The 18396-nt window shown below is 42.1% G+C and overlaps 2 protein-coding genes and 1 non-coding gene across 5 annotated transcripts in view; 2 read left to right on the top strand and 1 right to left on the bottom strand.

Moving 5' to 3' along the window:
- Positions 1–2350: 2350 nt before the first annotated feature.
- On the top strand, positions 2351–5571 carry RPL30 (ribosomal protein L30). The gene is made up of 5 exons (XM_036264408.1): positions 2351–2435; positions 2544–2596; positions 2850–2995; positions 4495–4625; positions 5468–5571. The coding sequence occupies exons 2-5, from the start codon at positions 2576–2578 to the stop codon at positions 5515–5517; spliced, it is 348 nt and encodes a 115-aa protein (XP_036120301.1). The 5' UTR covers positions 2351–2435; positions 2544–2575; the 3' UTR covers positions 5518–5571.
- Positions 5172–5303, top strand: LOC118631912. Its single transcript, XR_004959914.1, has one exon. It is a non-coding gene; the product is annotated as a small nucleolar RNA SNORA72 (small nucleolar RNA).
- A 3835-nt stretch (positions 5572–9406) lies between the features above and the next one.
- The window catches only part of MATN2 (matrilin 2), a 153640-nt gene continuing 144650 nt past the window's right edge, over positions 9407–18396 (bottom strand). For 2 of the 3 annotated variants that reach the window (XM_036264033.1, XM_036264035.1), the window contains 6 exons: positions 16324–16737; positions 13918–14070; positions 12327–12398; positions 11874–12008; positions 11413–11511; positions 9407–9927 (listed from right to left, as the gene is read on the bottom strand). In XM_036264033.1, the coding sequence (XP_036119926.1) occupies positions 9872–9927; positions 11413–11511; positions 11874–12008; positions 12327–12398; positions 13918–14070; positions 16324–16737 (929 nt within the window). In that variant the 3' untranslated portion in view covers positions 9407–9871. The remainder of the gene's footprint in view (positions 9928–11412; positions 11512–11873; positions 12009–12326; positions 12399–13917; positions 14071–16323; positions 16738–18396) is intronic. The other variant, XM_036264034.1, reaches the window with a different exon arrangement.

Raw genomic sequence — 18396 nt, 5'->3', positions numbered from 1 at the left:
GAAAAGTCTGTAACCATTTCATACTTCTACATGGCAGTTAGATTTATTCATATTAAGTGTCTTTTTATAGGTCTTGTCTTCTCAACATGACTGTTAGCCCCTTGAGGGTAGGATGTATTATATAGTTCTTTCTTTCTTTTTCTTTTTTTTATCCTCACCCGAGGATATTTTTCCATTTTTTGTACAGATAGAGTGGGAGAGAGAGAGAGGAAGGGAGAGAGAAAGAGAAACATCGACGTGAAGGGACACATCAAGTGGCTGCCACCCGCACAACCAACCAGGGCCGGGGACAAACCGCAACCGAAGTACGTGCCCTTAGCGGGAACCGAACCCAGGTCTCTCCGGACCGCAGGCCGACGCTCTAACCGCTGAGCCAAACTGGCCAGGGCTATAGTTCTTTCAATATCAAGAGTCTAACAAGAGTGTTTGATGATAATGAGGGGAAAATGTATACCTGAATGTCTAATGTGAGTGGTAAACTCTAAACATTTCCAAATTGTTCCTGCAATGAATTGTAAAGTGCTTCAATTGTTTATGACAGGATGACAGCCACAAATGAAACACTGACATGGATCAGAAAAGAACACAAAATTAAAAGAGGAGGTGGGTGTTCTAGCTTGCACTCTAGGTAGCAGAGTCACAGACGCTCTAGGTCTATTTCTTCAACTTTAAATCAGTAAAATTAGTAAAAAAAAAACAAAAAACAAAAAAAACAGCTTAATGTTTTAGAACTAAATTAATAGAGAAATGCAAATATCTGAATTTGCACAATGTTAAGTAATTTATGCTTAAATGTTAAAGGAAGTCGTATGATAACCTAACTCTACTTGGTTGGTTAATTTCAAGTCAAAGTGGGGCACATCTTTGAGTAAACTTCAATTGTGAGGTGACCTTCGGTATAAACCTGGGTACCGCATCGGCCCTAGCTCCAACAATACACTAGATATGGAATCTTGAAAATAAAAACGTTACTTATCTCATAAAAATTTTTGTCACTGTTAAATAATAATGTAAATGGTTGTCAACATAAGAACATCCAGACACGTAGAGGATTTTTATAAGTTGATTTGAGCCCTGGCCTGTGTGGGTCAGTTGGTCAGAGCATCATCCCGTACACTGGAAGGTGACAGGTTTGATTCCTGGTCAGGGCACATGCCCAGGTTGCGGGTTTGATCTTCAGTTAATTGATGTTTCTCTCTCACATCAGGTGTCTCTCCCATCCTCTCTCTATAAAAAAAAAGGGGGGGGTGGTATTTGAGCCAAACTGACATATTCAGGGAGCAAGATCTCAAATGCTCCCAAGAATAAGTTTTGCAGCTTCTTTCATGCATTTGAAATTAAGGATTGGAGGTAAGGGAAGATTGGAGAAAGCAAGGCAGTGATTGGATTACAAGACAGTTAAGATCTTGAGGGTTAACACCCCCTTGGAAGGGTATTACTTCTGATATTTCAGAGATGTGTTAACCTAGATGTAAAAGAACAATGGACAGGACTGGCTTAAAACCTTTCACTAAAGAATTTATAGACCTGGGCAGACTACCCACCATGATCTGCCCAGCTAGGAATTTATAATCAGATCACCCTGTGAGGTTACCTTCCACAGGACTCTTTTTCATTCACACCAGGCAGTACAGTTCCTGGCACAGTTCAGTTAGCCTTTTGGTTCCTCCTCCTCCTGACCTTCTCCAGAGCACGATGACACGCGGCATAGCTTACCTACAGGGTTGCTTTTACTCACAATCCATAACTGGGCATTTCTATTAAGGTCCAGTGTTCTCAACAAAAACAATTTTTTACATTAAATCTGTCTATACCTCTCTGTGTGCAAATTCGCTTACAAGATGACACTAACAGCCCCCCCCCCCCAAAAAAGGGGGAGCGTGAGTTTGGGGAAGCCTGCGCCAGGCGCCACCGTTCTCCGAGGAACCAGCAACTTGGGCGAGGGCACCCGCGGCTTCAGCCCCAGCGGAACTGACGGCACTGACGGCGGGGGTAGACCCGGCGCCAAGGCGCACGGTTATCCTCCCAAGTCTCCCAGAGCCCTGGGTGCGGGCAGCGATGAGCCCAGCACCGCTAAGACCGTGGTCCAGCCGCGGCTGCCTCTTCTCACCGCTCCTCCCGCCTCACCTTCACTCGGCTTCTCCAATTCCCAACCAGCTCGACCGCCCCCAGTGCCTCAGTCCGCAGCTGGAAGCAAGAGTAACGTAGGACGGCGAGGCCTAAGGCTCGCAGCTTGGTTAAGCTTACAGCACCACCGCCACACAACGCAGCGGTACCTATAGCCACCGCCGGCGGTCCTTGTCTTCTTGCCCCGCCTCTTCCGCTTGCGGTTTGCTTCCGCTTCCGGTCCCGGACCCCGGCGGGGCAGTGAAGAGCTTTGCATTGTGGGAACTCCTTCTTTTCTTGCTGCCCGGCCATCTTAGCAGCTGCTCTTGGTGAGTGCACCTCAGCGGGTGCAGCTTTGGGCCACGCGGGGATCCCAGCGGGTCGCCGTTGGGGCCTCCGTGTCCTAAACTTCCTGTCCTGTCCTCTGTATGTTCTAGGTTGGGGACCGTCCCGCTGCTAAGGCAGGAAAATGGTGGCCGCGAAGAAGACGGTGAGTGAAGAGGGCCGGGCAGGAAGCCGATTCACGTGGAGAGCTCAGGGCGGGCAGATCTGAGCACCCTGGGGAGACAGCTTGCCCGGTGGCACTTCGAGGGTCCCAAAGAAACCCGAGAAGGCCCTTCGCTGCCTTAGGACCCTCGCCTTGGGAGATGTTATTAGTGGTTTCTCCTTTTAGAAAGCTGGGTCCAGTTTTGAGGCGGTTACAAACAAGGCCTTCAGATACATGTTAAATGTTTGCTTTGTAGAAAAAGTCGCTGGAGTCGATCAACTCTAGGCTCCAACTGGTCATGAAAAGTGGGAAGTACGTGCTGGGGTACAAGCAGACTCTGAAGATGATCAGACAAGGCAAAGGGAAGCTGGTCATCCTCGCCAACAACTGTCCAGCCTTGAGGTACCGGGAAGAGCCCGAAGTGCGGTCGCCCACGGCACAGTCGTCCTGGCGGATGTGCAGTGTAAACTTGCAATATGAGTAGCATAGACTCGATTTTATGTGAAATCTGTTCTACAAGTGAACACTTGACAGGATGACTTACGGTTGCTAATGTGATGTTCGCTTTTGACCACCCCCCCCCCTCCCCTCCCCAAGCATGTTTTCTCGTTGTCTAAGCTTATCTTTTGGGAGAAACGTAGCAGAAGTGGTAAAAACCACAATGTCAAAAGTTTGAGGGGGAGCACATACACGTAATTTTCTTTTTACATGTTTTGTCCTAGCCTTTGGTCATTCTTTTAGCTTTGAGATGCTTTAAAAGTGCTTCACTGTAGGAACTAGTTTTAGTGTAGAAAAGCTAGATAAGAAAAGTTCACGCCCTGAGTTTGGCTCAGCGGTTGGGGTGTCAGCCTGCGGACCAGAGGGTCCCGGGTTCTGCCGGCGCTAGAGGCACATACCAAAAAAAAAAAAAAGAAAAGTTCAGGCTGACAAATGGAGTTGTAGGCTATCATAAAATCACCTAATTCATCTTACTATGTCATTTCTTAGCCAAAGTTTTTACACGACTGTTTTAAAATTGAACTTAGTGGGTACTGTAAATAAGAAACTAAGCCATGATTAATCCCCTATCCACACTGATTTTTGATGATGATGCATAACCTTAGAGCATTGTAGAGGTTGTCTGTGCTTCCCAAGTGCTCTTTCGTCCATCCCATAGCTTGGTTTCAAACATTGCTTTCAAGCCTGCCGTCTAGCAGTGCTTCTCAAATGTGAATGTGCACATAGTCACATGAGTGAATGCAGATTCTGATTTGGGGTCTGGAATGGGGCCTGATATGAAAAATTTCTAACAGTCACCTTATGACACTAGTGCTGGTCTGTGGTTCCACACTTTGAGTAGGAGCAAAGTTCTGTTAGAATGCCCCTCAAATTTGTATAACCATTAATACCTACTTAATTGCTACAAATGTTAATTCTGGGTAAGAACTGTCCCTCCTGATCTAGGACTCAGCATCAAAGAGTGATGGAAATGGACTGACCGTCTTTTAAAGGCAACACGGGTTTAAATTCTGAATCCTCGTACTATTCTGTACCTCAGTTTCTTCATTAGTTTAAAATAAATGGAGTACAAAAAAATTAAAGGTTGTGGGAATTGTGTAAAGTGTCTGGCATGCAGTAAATGCTAAGTAAATAATGCTTTGATTTTGCACTCTACCCTCTTCTCCTTGAGCATAGGTACCATCTTAAACGTAGGTATTCATTAGATTTTTACTGCTGGGATCCAAGGAAAGGATGGTTTATATTGGCCGATAGATATCATAATAGTTGAAGAGTAATAACAAAAAAATGATGATTGGCTTTATTGTTGGAAGGCCTTACCAACATTAAAACTAATGAGAGGTAGTAAATACTTTGTCAGTTACTTGGTATGGCATTTATTTGCCCTTTTTTGGTTCCCAAAGGAAATCTGAAATAGAGTACTATGCCATGTTGGCAAAGACTGGTGTCCATCACTACAGTGGCAATAATATTGAATTGGGCACAGCGTGTGGAAAATACTACAGAGTATGCACACTGGCTATCATTGACCCAGGTATGCTTTTTAAATCATATTTTTTCCCCTTTATAATGTAATACAAGTGCTTGCTATACAAATATCTTTGGTTCCAGAGTTGAGATGGTGAGAATTTGGATATATTAAGGGATACCAATTTCACAGAGAATTGATAATGAATGTCAGTACTTTGGTTTTGTTATAAGTTATTTTTATTTTGAGATTGTGTATTTCATTTGCTCTCTCAAATAATGATTTAGGACCTTGGTAAAAGATGAAACTAGGAAAGGGAGAATAATCAGATGAATAGAGGAATGTAATCTTTACTGGCTGCTTAAACAGAGAGGTAAAATTGGTTGAAAGAAGTTAACTCTTGAACAACACAGGTTTGAACTCCATAGGTCACATATACAGATTTCTTTCAGTGGGTTTCGCATCCATGACAACTACAGAACAAAGACAGTATTTTCAATCCATAAAGCTGACTTAAGTTATACACGGGTCAGCACCCTTAATCCATGAGTTGTTCAAGGGTCAACTGTACACATGTTGTTTTGAACTTAGGAATTTATAATTCATAAAATACTGCGAATATTCTCGCTGTTCTGATTTTGTAGTGATCAGGGCAGGCTAAACATTCGCTATATTAAGACCATGCATGTGTCCCCAAACCTAGTTCTTGCCCTAGGTCTGGTTTTATAAATGCTGGTGATAAATCAAATCTTGATTTATATGATGCATCTTAAGTCACTCTAGGTGACTTTGATCAACCTCAGGAAATGACAGCACAGCTACAATAACTTAACGATAACTACAGCTAATTTCATGATTATCAGTTGCCATTAAATGAATTGTAAAATTATTACTGTTTTATTTTCCAGGTGATTCTGATATCATTAGAAGCATGCCAGAACAGACTGGTGAAAAGTAAATCATGCAAAATTTTCTTTAATAAAACTGGCCAGAACTTGGTTTAAAAACTGCATTCATTTTTGGTTATTTTTATCTCTCTCTGTTTCAGTACACTCTCTAAAGATAGGATTAGAGAGGATGAGGTAGCTAGATGTGGTGACAAGACTTTCAGGTTAAGAGCCGTAAATTCCAGTTTCCACACTGAGTTCCGTTCCTGTACTGGATTTTTAAGAGACTCAATTTTCATAATTCCAATCTCAGGACATTAGTGGCATTTTATATTTGAATGTGTTTGAGAGGCAGCAAGGTTCAAAACCCAAAATTTAACCAGAATTGCAATTCATAGTTCAGCTTAAATCTACCAAATCTGAATGGCAAAGAAAATTAAATGAAATATGTTCCCTCCACCCCAACTTTTGTTACTGCGTATTATATTTCCCAAGTATGTCCCATGCAACCCTTTTCCCACATCTGTTAATATCCCTTGGACAAACATTCAGAGGAATTAATTGGGGATGGGTACTGATTTATATACATCTTGATTTGCAGAGCTGAATGGTGCTGGTAAGGTACGCCCTCCAGTCTGCATGGGCTCTAAGGGAGGTTGCAGAAGTGTCAGAAATGAGCATGAGTTTAGAACCAAGCAGTTCTGTCAGAAAGGTTTTGATGGTAGATGAGTGAAGACGAGATGAGGGTGCCTTTAATTATCTAGAAAGTCAAGTATTTACTGAACTGGAGTCAAAAGACTCCCTCTGATAATAGTTGTATGACAGCTGTGGGTGGTTCAAATTCCCAGTTTCACAAGTGAGGGAATTGGCCTTTTTCAGTCTAACATTCAATGATTTTTGTGTCTGAAGTTAATCTGAGTTTGGATATAGTTTGAAGATAAGCTGTTAGGAACTAGTTTTCTTACTGGTTGTTAAGTTAACTCAGTATTTCTCAATTTGGGAGCACTACTGACATTTCAAGGGGATGATTCTTTATTGTGGAGGGCTGTGGATACTGCAGGACATTTCTTATTCCTGGTTTTCTATGTCATTAACAAGTGTCATCCCACAATTTCAAAGTAGCATCTCTTGTGTAAGAGCCACAAGAGTTACATAAAAATTTGTAAATGTCCTAATGTGCTCATATTTGCATATCTAAACTGGCGTGCCCAAGGTGGTGTAAAATGTTTGAAATCTTGATCCTTGATAAGAATTGCTTGGCATACTGCTGGTTTAATGTTATTAGTCTGTTCTTTTAGTTAAGGAAGTTTATGTACTTTTCTACCTACTTCGTCAATTTCTCCTCTTAGCTTGAACTTGCAGCTAGTTAGGTTATTTGTTCCTCTGGGTTGACTAGTTCCAAATTAATTTCTTAAGGGGTGGTGACCTGAAGAATACAGTATTGTAGGTGCCAGGGTACCATTTCTTTGCAGTGGTTCTGTTGCATGACCCGAGCTGGAGGCATTTTTAAATTAAGGATTTTAGAAAATACTTTGATTCCTAGGGTATTCTCCTAGGTGGTGATAATATGCTATAAGATCATCTGGCTTTTACCTTTTTATATGTGCTTGTGTACTCACCATTGTTTTTAGCAAGAAAGGATTTTAAAGTTCAAGAAAAAGTTTAAAGCAGTAGACAGAAAACACCTAATTTTGGTCTGAGGCAGCTGTGATGAAATGCCATTCAAGTGTTGCCAGAATTTAAAAATGCCAAGATCTGGGAAGGTCAAAGGTAATATGTTTAAATGTTCACTTCTTATTATAATAAGGGTAATGTTTGGCTGGAACGCTCTAGTATGTATGGGAAGGAAGTTCCAGCCTATTAAATTTAATCCATACCTATGCTGAGAGACTAAAAGAAGATATCCCAAAGAAAAGGTTGAATTTTGAGTGTTACTTGTAATCCTTATGGTATGGTAGCAGGAGCAAAAGGTAAAGAAGAAACCAAACTTGAGGCTGATCGTCATTGTAGTTAGTTGGACATTCTGGAAGATGGTCATCTGGTTCATGGAAAACAATCTCTTGTGCAGTTCTTCATTTCCAATTTAGATTTACTGTTCTCTGTGGTTGCAGAAACATCTGGTTTCCTTCCCCTCTTTCAGGTTACCTCAGCATCCTCTTCCAGTCTAGATTGGGTGCCTCTGAGTTACCATAGCATAGAACCTCATTTATGGCATTAATCACATTTGTCTCTCATTAAACTGAGGTCTCAGAGCACGGGGACTTAACATTTTCAACTTTTTACCATTTATTATGTGACTGGTACATAATAAAAATTCAAAAAACCAGAATGAATGATGACTTTCAGGGCTTAAACAGTTACTTAATTCTCATTGATATGCTTGTGGCTTTTTAGTCCAAAATTTTATCTTCATCTTGTTGGTAGCAGATCTTGAACGTCTTGTACATTAACCATTATTTAATGTACTATCTTCTACCTGTTTGCTTCAGAAGATAATTTAGGGGTGGGAATCTGCCCAAGTGCTTGACTCAGATAAGGTAATCAAAGAATTAATTCACTCAACATACACTTACGTGGCACCATCTTTGTGTCAGATACTCTTTACTGCTGAATAAAAATAAGAGCTAATGAGCATTTAAAATGTGTTGTAATCTTAACCCATTTGATCCTCTTGACAATCCAATAAGAAAATACAATTAGGGCTTGCAAAGGTCACAATAAATAATGAAACTGGAGTGCAGAATTGAACATGATACATACAGATAAGGGAAATGGAGAAAATTTTCCAGTTTTAGATAATCTTCAAGTTAAATATCTTGGATTAATCTGTAAATTTGATGAATTGGTTGGAGTCCTTTGTTTCTTGTGAGGCACTTTCCTCACCACATAGGAAAAAGTTGAAAATCCTCTTAATGAAATGTGTTTAATAGCTTAAAAAAATGGGAGCCAGGGCAGTCTAGAGCCACTAGTGGGAGCCAGAACTCAACAGAACATGAAGTAGAATAGAGCCAGTTACGTCTTGAAAGGTAATGCCAACCCAAGTCGATCCTTCCTAATGATATTTTGTTTTCTGGACCAAGTGGATGACTATAAATATAAACTAAGGGTTTTAGACTTTGAATCATACCTTTTATACTTGGAAAGAATATTTTCAGATATGATGTGAGGCCTAGATGTTCTTCCTACTGTAACATTGCCCTTTGGGAGGACATTCTGATGGAAATGCTTGTCTTGAAATATTTAAACATAAGTTTATTCAAAGTATTTTGTTTGTAAGTCATCATCTGTCCTCCAAAATCCATGGGAGGATGACATCTGGGTGTCTTCATTTCATAGTGAAGTTGCCATCTGAGGTTTGCTGCTCTAGATGCCTTGACCTGACACACCTGAAGTCTCCTTTGTCCTTGTCCCTATTCCCACTTCCTCATTTCCCAGGGACAACTGCTATTGTGCATATCCTTCCAGAACATTTCTTATATAGTAATGTTTGTGAGTTTTCTTTAAATTTACAGAAATGATACTCTAAACACACTTTATTGTTTAAATTCAACTTTGTTTTTTAGTTTAACCATGTATACATGTAGATGTAATGTCTTCTCTTCCTTTTAAATGCTGTATATTATTTCTGAGTTATGGATTGTGCCACACTTTATCGGTTACCCTTCTGATGATTAGGTTATTTCTAATTTGTTACTTTGAGAAACTCGCAACATTTGCATTTTCACTAGCAGTGTGCAAGAGCCCCAGATTGCCACATTCCTACCAACACATGTTACAGACAGACATACTCATTTTTGACAAGCTGCTGTTTGAACCTGCGTTTTCCTGATTACCAGTAAGATTCAACATTTTTTTCATATGCATATTGGCCATATCTCAAGTTTACATACCTTGCATTTAAAGTTAAATTAAGAATTTTACACAGAATACCATTCTCTGAAATGAATTTTAATACTGTATTTTAAAAAACCCAACTTGTTACACAAGTATGTGTCCTATGATTTTATGCATACATCCATATACATATATCAAGGTAAAGTCCACTACAAAAAAAATAGCTTCTCCTATGGCCAGTGTTCTACAGAAGTAAGACCGTGCAAACTTTACTCTGTAGTCAAATGTGATTGCAACACTCTAAGGCAGGACATGGCAAAAGCAAATCATGTCCACAGTATGTTACAGATTATCTTGCGTAGCTTCTTTGTTCTCACATGGAAAATTCATTTTAGGATTCTTTATCTCCTTAAGTTTATACAAGATAGTGTCTACTTTTTTGCCTTTGTGCCAAAGCAAACCAGCTTTCTCAGTGCCAATTATGTTTACTTGATGACCTTACAGAATTAGCATAGCCTGAGCTCGGGCTGTGAACTGCTTTCATTGTAACCCTTGATCCAATGGCACACAAATACGGAGTACTTCCAGTCTTCATCTGTATCTCAGGCGGTTTTCCAGGGCTTCCATCCTCTGTATCATTTCTTCTAGTATATCAAATTAAGGAAGAGGAATCCCAATTGCCTATTTTTGTTTACATTTAAATATAACTTGATTTGCCTACATAAAAATTTGTCCTAAAAAATATAAGGCTTTCCCCCCCCATTTCTGTTAAGTATTTTAAAACCCTGACTTGTAAGTTTATAGTAACTATTTAACACGTTCTACCAAGCCTATAAATCTTTTTTGGAGTTAAACATCAAAGCGGGATAACTCAGTTCAAATTCTTTTTACTTTCTAATTTCAGATCACACCTCTGTTGCTTATAAATTAGTTTGCCTCAGCACACCTCTTTGAGCCAGAATTGATAATGTTGCTAATGTGGTAAAGAGAAAAAAACAAGGGTTAGGTCTTGGAAAGTAAGATATGAAATCAGGAGAGAGATGGGGAGTTTTCACTTATGATGCCAGATAAGGCCAAAGGGTAGCAATCTTGAAGACTGCTGACATGCTCTTTTATATGTAACTCCCTTAGTCTCTTGTGAAACAGACCCTCAGAGTGGGAAAAGGAAGAGGGAGAGGTGCGTTGGAATAAGCATTTGTCTTCCTCCCTATAAACTGTAATACCCTCCACCCACCCCGTTGGTGGCAGAAGAGAGCCCAGATTCATCACCTGTGTTACCTTCCAGATTATTTTTTTAGGGGGCCATAGTTCCAGTTTTCAGGAAAGGAACTGCTATATGCTGTTCCTGGTTATATAAACCCATTGGCACATAGATAGTTCTGAATTAAACTATGTATTTCCTAGTTGATTGATCCGTGTTGAGATAGATACAAGCCAGCTTTAGTAAACTGACTAATAAGTTCAGAGCAGTTGGCAGGCTGTTCAGTGTGTAAAAGTGCTAAATCTTCCTTTCTCCATTATCCCAAAGCATTGCTTTTATGTATAATATTGTTTTAATGAATCATTGGATCCCGCTGTTCCCTTGGTGGAATGTTTCATCATAGAGTGCTGATATAAAAGATCTTTGCTGCCAAACCCAAAACAAAAAACCAACCCCAGTCCTCTAGAAACTAAACACTGACCAAATGTGGCTACAATGTGGGTTGGGGCCAAAGGAAACGTTTGGCATTTAGATGGAGTTTGAAGCCTCTTCATTCTACATCCTTTGCTCCTAATACTGTACCTTTGGTATACTTCAGATCAGTACATATCTTCCATTTTCCCCTAGCAGACAGGGAGTTAATTAAATATGTCTGTTCCTTTCCTTTGCACACTTGACTGGCTGGCCGGCCTTATTGTTAAACCCTCTAGAACAGCAGTCAGCAACTAAGTGTTTGACCCTTGCCACTAAGCACAGCTTGCCTTGGCTCTCAAACACCTATCGGGCTGCTTACAAAAAAAGCCTCTCCTGGAGTTCACTATTCTTGACCTTATGAACGTGACTTCATTTGGTACATACCCACATAAAGTACTTGTGACGTTTCGATTAGTCTTTGCATTTCATAAAGAAGCGCAATACTAGAAAAGGATATAGCGTTGTGTTAATTTTCTTACTTCTTCATTTGCAAGGTTCTGGAACATTATAAGGTTTTCACATTTGCATTGATCGGGGTTTTCTTCCAAGGGACTTCCTGAGAAAGCAGATGGAAAGTGTTCACCTCTATAAACCCACCAGATTTCCCAGATGCATAATAATAGGACCTAATCAGCATATGGAGGAAACCACAATGAAAGAAATAAATGTTCAACTTTTCCATGCAGCCAGAGCCAGTAAATCCCAGGAAGGGCTTCCAACACGGAAGTGGCCTTTATTGTGGATTGGGGGAAGACTACTTCAGTTTTTTGTTTTTAGTTCTCACTTTATTTAAGTTCTTCTCTTTTCCCCATCCTATTTCCTACTTCCTCCTTTCCTTTCCGTTTTTTAAACTGAGTTTGTTGGAGAGCCAGAGGATGGTATCAAATTAACCTACAGTAATATTTCACTGGGAATTACCTGAAGATTTGGTGGAATGGAACAGTTTTTGTGTAGACCGTGAAAGACTGTCTTCTTCAAACAGATATCTGTGTTGCACTGCAAAATTAGAACAGGAAAGTAGGTCTTGGATATTTATGGTGACTGGCTCAGATTCTGTAAAGAGAGAGAAAACCGAAGTCAAACCTGCTTAACTCGGCTGTGGTATAAAAAGCCACTAGCTGTCAGAGCAGGGTACTTGTTGTTCCTAGCATGCGGTACACTACTTCGGGCAAAACTGTGGCAATAAGTATTAGAGAGGCTATTACCAGATAGGGCTTAAGGTGTACAGTCAATGTTTCCTATCTGATTGAGGGAAAAAAGCCACAGTTAATATAATTCAAATCTTTCATTTCTTTACAACTTTTGTCTTGGGGGGGACCATGGTGGAAGCATCCACTAAAGGTTCTGAGAACACGGCTTTTTAAAATTTACCTGTCGGCTGGTGAACCCTCTTTGGCAATTCCCTGGCTGGGGAGTCCTGACTTCCACCAGAGTCTTCCAGAGCTGAGAGGAGAAAGATGACCAAAAGGAGTGACAGTTGTGTGCATGCACACACGTGTTCTTTAGGAACGTGGTCCCAGACCAATCCTTACCTACCTGCCATAACCCAGGGTATTTTGGTTTTACTGGTAACACCACAGATTCAAAAAGCAGTTGATTACCAGAATAATCCAAGACCACTCTAGGGCAGTTCTCTACTGAGGGAAGAAGCCTGGACCCCTTAAGTGCATCATATTTAAAAATGCCCCCCAAATATGTCTAGAAGGTGGGAGATAAAGTTATTAAAGTTGTCCAAGCATTAATTAGCAGAGGCCTTTAAACTTGAATGAAACAGTCTAGAGGCAAAACATCATCTATTAATATTAGAACTCTGAAAGGCCTTCCCTCCCGGTCTCCCTTCCTCTCGCTGTGTTTTTCTTAGAGGAGTAAGATATATCACTTAGACTGGGATTGTATTGGTGATTGAAACTGGGACATGAGTAAAAGGGAAATGGGCAGAGCTGCTGTATGTCAGCATGCCTCACAGAAGCACAGTCAGCTGGAGAAATGATAGGGGGCCCTTGTGCATAACGAAGTCTAAATTCTAAAGCGCAGTCGAATGTCCTGTAAGCAGAGGTAGCCCATGTAGGGAGACATTCTTTAGTTTTAAACAGTGGGCTTGATAGGACTACCATCCCTTTCCACTCCAATAAAGGCATATCCTGAAATGCCGTACCAGCTCTCCTGATTTATATAAAAGTTGTTTCTTTTTTTTATTCCTCACCCGAGGATATTTTTCTATTTATCATTAGATAGAGTGGGAGGGAGGGAGGGAGAGAGAGAGAAACAGAAAGAAACATCAATGTGAGCGAGACACATCAATTGGCTGCCTCCTGCAACCCGACCAGAGCCAGGGATGAACCGCAAGTGAGTTATGTGCCCTTGACTGGAATCAAACCCTAGACTCATTGGTCCACAGGCCGACCAATGCTCTAACCACTGAGCCAAACTGGCTAGGGCATAAAGGTTGTTTCTTTTTGTTTGTTTGTTTTTCTTTATTGATTTTAGAGAGAGGAAGGGGTAGGAAAACAAACATCAACGAGAGAGAACATTAATTGGCCACCTCCAGCATACCCCCCACTGGGGATCAGGCCCACAACCTGGACATGTGCCCTGACCAGGAATCGAACCAGGGACCTCTTGGTGCATGGGTCGACACTCAATCACTGAGCCACACCGGGCAGGCAAAGGTTGTTTCTTAAATAACCATCTCTATAGGTTTTTCTATAAGGATTAAATACTCCGGTGTGTCAAAACACTATTACCCTGCTCCGCACAGCAAGCACCAAGCAGTGTTGGCTGTCACTTTTGTCTTCTCTCTCCCCTCCTCCACCTGCTGGGCTTAGTGTTTACAGGTGTCACTGGCCCTGCACTCCAGGGAAGCACTGTTTTGAGTATTTTGAAGGGATGGGTTGATAATTTCTCACTCAGGGTTCATGCTGCCCCGTTTGCTAAGATCTCTCCTAGACATAAGCTACAGTACCTTCACATATGCCTTTCTTTAATTTTTCACTTATCTCGCCCATTGTGCTGAAGTCTTCGGCATAGAAGAGATGCTTGTCTGTGGGCTTAGAGGCAATCTCTTGCAGTTCTTCCTCAATGGCTTTCCCTACCCCGACAGCATACATGGTTATACCTAAGGTGCAGAGCAAAGAACAAGGTAGTTAGAGTTGTGTTCCCACGAAGTTGTATGTCTTGAAGTTGTGTGTACTGCACCCAAAGCCAGCTAGAAGGTAAGAGGTGTGATTTCCATGTCAACCTCACTTTATTTTTTCACCATGTTTATTTTGGCTCTGTAAGCAAAAGACAGGGACCGAAGAGAGGAAGGTGAGGCATCTAGGAGAGTGGGGGAGTTAGACCATCCATCCACCTGTTGTTCAGCTCTGGGCAAGGTCATTTAACAAATCTGAACTTTTCCTTGACTTAGCCTTGTGGATAAAACAGAAAAGAGCACTATCTTGAGGCACTGAATGGGGATCTTTTCTGGGAGAAGTCTAAGAAATAGGCATTTCATGACCTTATAACCTAGTTTCTATTTCTCAAAGGTATAGGACTGCAACCTTAAGTGGCCTGGGGTGAGGTGAAGCTGCAATCTGCCCGCCCCTCTTGGGAAGACATAGCCCTGTAAGGAGGTGCTCAGCTAAAAAGGAGAACCCACAGACCACTGGATCCCCAAAGACACAAAATAACAAACAAACCCAAGAATCCACGTTAGATATCAAAAGCAATAGATTGCTCCAAAAGCTTTTCTAAACAATATAAATCATTAGGCTCGCCTTCCCCATATAATCTTTATTTGAAAGTAAAGCATCAAAACTTAAGTTCTACTTGATTGTCAACATTTTTCAGCACTGATATTCTGGCTAATTCGTTAGACTAAATTTTTAAAAATACACATAAGAATGGCTCTTTAAGCCAAGGGGCAAGAGTTATGCCTTGTTCTAAGTCTGTGTAAGGTCAATAGCCAAGTTCAGCATATTTGTCTAGGAGCCCAGAGAGTTTATGTACAACTTCCTAAAAAGGATAACTATTATTTTAAGATTGTGTTAGCTATCTATAGGAATAATTAAATTCATTAGAAGATATCACTTCAGATACATTTGTTGGTTCAAGAACCAAATAAACATGTGTTTCTCCCACCACCTGCCTTTGGGTGATGTGGAAATGTGAGCTGGGGAAAAGTAAGGTAGGCGGATATCAGTGTGACAAATAAAAGGGGTAACCACTGTCTTTGGAGACACGATGTTTTCCCCAGCATTTAAGAGTACAGGCTGTAGGGGCCTATGGGTTTGACAGGAGCTTTACCAGCTCGTCTAGAAGCAGAGGAACTGGACTGAGCAGCCACCCAGGTGATGGAGGCAGGAAACTTTTTTGTGGCCACCACTCTTGGGCTCAGAAAAAGGTTGTGAATAGTGAGAGAAGCAGTATCAACAATGGCCCCTTCACAAAGAGTGTTGGATGCTGATGCGAACCAGCCTTTCTGTGGAGGGAACGGAGTTCATGAATGGGATCGCTAGCACCTTCCCTCCTTTGCTCATTCACTCAGTGCAGTCACGCAAGAACTACGTGCCCGGCACTGGGTTCAGACAGTCCTGGATGAAGCCCTGGCCGGTGCGTATCCTTTCCTGACTTGTAGGACCCGCTAAAGCAATGTGCTCTCTACAAGTTCCTAAAGAAAGTGGCTTTTAAGCAAGCTGCTTCACAACCTCAAGTGTTCTCCTCTCCCCAAGGAATCCAGACACTCTGCCTTAAGCTCTTTCTATCAACCATCCTAGCTTTTGGGTTTTCTCTCCCAAGGGCCATAGTCCTCTGCCACCCTTAACATCTACCTACTAACGTACCCTAGTCTCTCCTGCACTATATACAAGGCGACCTCAGGGAAGAGGTGAATTCTATTGAACAACGAGAGCTTAGAGTCACAATCTCCTCCAACAGTTTGCTTTTCTCAGCAGCCAACTTCTGCCTCTTGCAAACACAAGAATACTTGCTCTCCTAAGGCTGTTGTGCTTTCAGTGTTCACTTGCAGTATTGGTTTTTTAAAAGGTATCAGTAAAAGTTCATCCCACCAGGGGTCTATTTTTACCAGTGTTCGGGGACTGTTGTGTGTTTATCTGTGGTAAATAGCACTTGCAGGATTGACGCTCTCCACTGGAGACCACACACTGGCTGATGAGGTGCAGAGATGACTCAGGTGTGGTCTGTGTCTGCAGTCAATCGCCTGGTCTGCAACACTTGCATCCTTCCTGTCCCGTAACTCCCTGCAAAGCCGCTAGATGGCAGTTCAGTAAAGGTGTCTAACAGCGGTTAGGGGCCTTTCTGTGCTCAAAGAAACTCACTCTGAGCAACCTGAACCATGAGTGGTGAAAGGCCCACCTCCATCCCATATTACCATTGGCCTTGGCTTTACTGGCCCACTCGGAGACGTCGTCCTGAGCCCGTCCGTCTGTGAACACGATGGCCACGCGGGGCACCCGTGCCGAGAGAGGCCTGGCCCCTTCTGCTTGGGTAAAACTTCTCTCAAACATGTGTTTCAGGGCCAGCCCAGTCATAGAGCCCTTGCCCATGTATTTCATGTGGGCCACGGCCTTCTTCATGTCCTTGGCCGAGCTGAAGTTTCTCAGGGTGAACTCTGTGCGGACCTGCGTGGAATACTGGAGCAGCCCCACTCGAGCAGCTTTGGGGGAAATCAGCAAGGAATTTATAATTCCAGTGACGAACTGCTTCACAATCTCAAAATTATCTTCTCCGAGGCTCTTTGATCCATCGATCACAAAGACCAGATCAATTGGGCCTTCGGAGCATCCTATAAAAATGAAAGGAAAATTGAGATAGATAAATGCTTTAAAAAATTTATTTATGCACAAGAATAAGAAAATTATGCTTCAATTGGAGGCATCACCACTTTGGAGAAGCACCTTTGTTCTTTCGATAACATACAGACAGGAGGTGTTGGGAGAGACGCACAGTAGAGGCATAAATTGTCTAGGGAACCAAGTGCACGCTACCTGGGCCACTGACAGCCAGTCTGGGAAGGACTGTGTGTAAAGTGCGCTGAAGAGTCTGACAGCACCCACAAGATCCCTGTAACTTTACTCCAGGAGGGTGACATCACCCCAGTGCTGGCATTCTGACAGACAACAAAGAAGGAAATTCTTTTTTTTTTTTTAATCCTCACTCAATATTTTTTCCATTTATTTTAGATAGAGTGGAGGGGAGGAAGGGAGAGAGAGAAACATTGATGTGAGAGGGACACATCGACTGGTCGCCTGCCCGCACAACTCTGACCAGGAGCAGGGACAAACCACAGCCAAGGTACTTGCAGGCCCTTGGATGGAAACAAACCCGCGACTCTTTGGTCCGTGGGCAGATGCTCTAAGCTCTGAGCCAAACCAGCCAGGGCAAAGAAGGAAATTCTTAAAATTCAGCTCAGCCATCACCTTTTCCAGGGGACTTCACAGTAACCCAGCTTGTATTAGTTACTCTCTGTGTACCCCTCGCACTCCAAATTTATTTTTAAAAATCTGCTTATTGAGCATGTGCTCCATGCAGGGCAGTAGGCGCAGCAAGACTGCAACAGTGACCAGGATGAAATCCTGACACCAAGTCACTTATCATCCAGTGCACTGTGCAGTAGCTGATCATGTCTCCTCACCTGGCCTGCCAGCTCCTCCACATCAGGCCAAATCTCATTCATTTCCGTACCCCCAAACCTGGCACACCTCAGGTATTCAATAAATGCCTGTTGACAGAATAAAGGAGGTGCTGTCCATTAGGTAGCACACCCTACTGACCTATTAAAACTTAAGAATGAATTATCACTGTGAATTCTGTATCTACCCAAAAGCTTTCCAGGCAACTCAGATGGTTGACAGTAAAAGCTTTATGCAAATACTTAAGCAATCTGGGTGTGGAGAGATTTTTTTTTGTTACTTAGGGCTGCCTAAGACATTTACAGATCCCAAATGGATGATCTCATAACACTCTCTTTTATATATCAAGCAGCTGTCTAATCTTTGAATGTGAAGTACAACAATACAAGCGAGTAAAGGCACACTCGTGCAAAAATAGTTCTATGCCTGGCCTGAATAACATACTGAGTAATTGTGTGTGTGTGTGCAGGCACACATGTGCGTTGGGGGGTTGGTTCCTCTCTTTCTCCATTAAGTGCTTGTCCTCATTACTCAACTTATTGATTCGTTATTAGTGAAAGAGGAAAAGGCCAATTCAGAGCTTCATTTACATTCACAGCCTGTTCCTGAATCAACCAAAAAAACCAACCAACCAACCAAACAACCACTCAGGTAGAGTGCGTGTGGACCTCTGGCAGATGTCAGAAATCCTGGAATGACTTTCTAGCCATGAGTCTGTTTTCTCCTCTTCTTGCAGAACAAAACCAGCAGGCTCCCCGTACAGAGGGGCACAGAAGGCTTCTCCAGGAGAACGCTAGGTGGAGTGAAGGGCA

This window comes from Molossus molossus, unplaced genomic scaffold (genome assembly GCF_014108415.1).
Source record: "Molossus molossus isolate mMolMol1 unplaced genomic scaffold, mMolMol1.p scaffold_m16_p_16, whole genome shotgun sequence".
NCBI lineage: Eukaryota > Metazoa > Chordata > Mammalia > Chiroptera > Molossidae > Molossus > Molossus molossus.
This window is presented reverse-complemented; position numbering and strand designations above follow the sequence as displayed.

Coding starts and splice junctions, on each gene's coding strand:
- RPL30 (XM_036264408.1), top strand. CDS start 2,576: ATGGTGGCCGCGAAGAAGACG. Junction 2,597..2,849: donor TGGTGGCCGCGAAGAAGACG/GTGAGTGAAGAG, acceptor TTTGCTTTGTAG/AAAAAGTCGCTGGAGTCGAT. Junction 4,626..5,467: donor ACTGGCTATCATTGACCCAG/GTATGCTTTTTA, acceptor TTTATTTTCCAG/GTGATTCTGATATCATTAGA.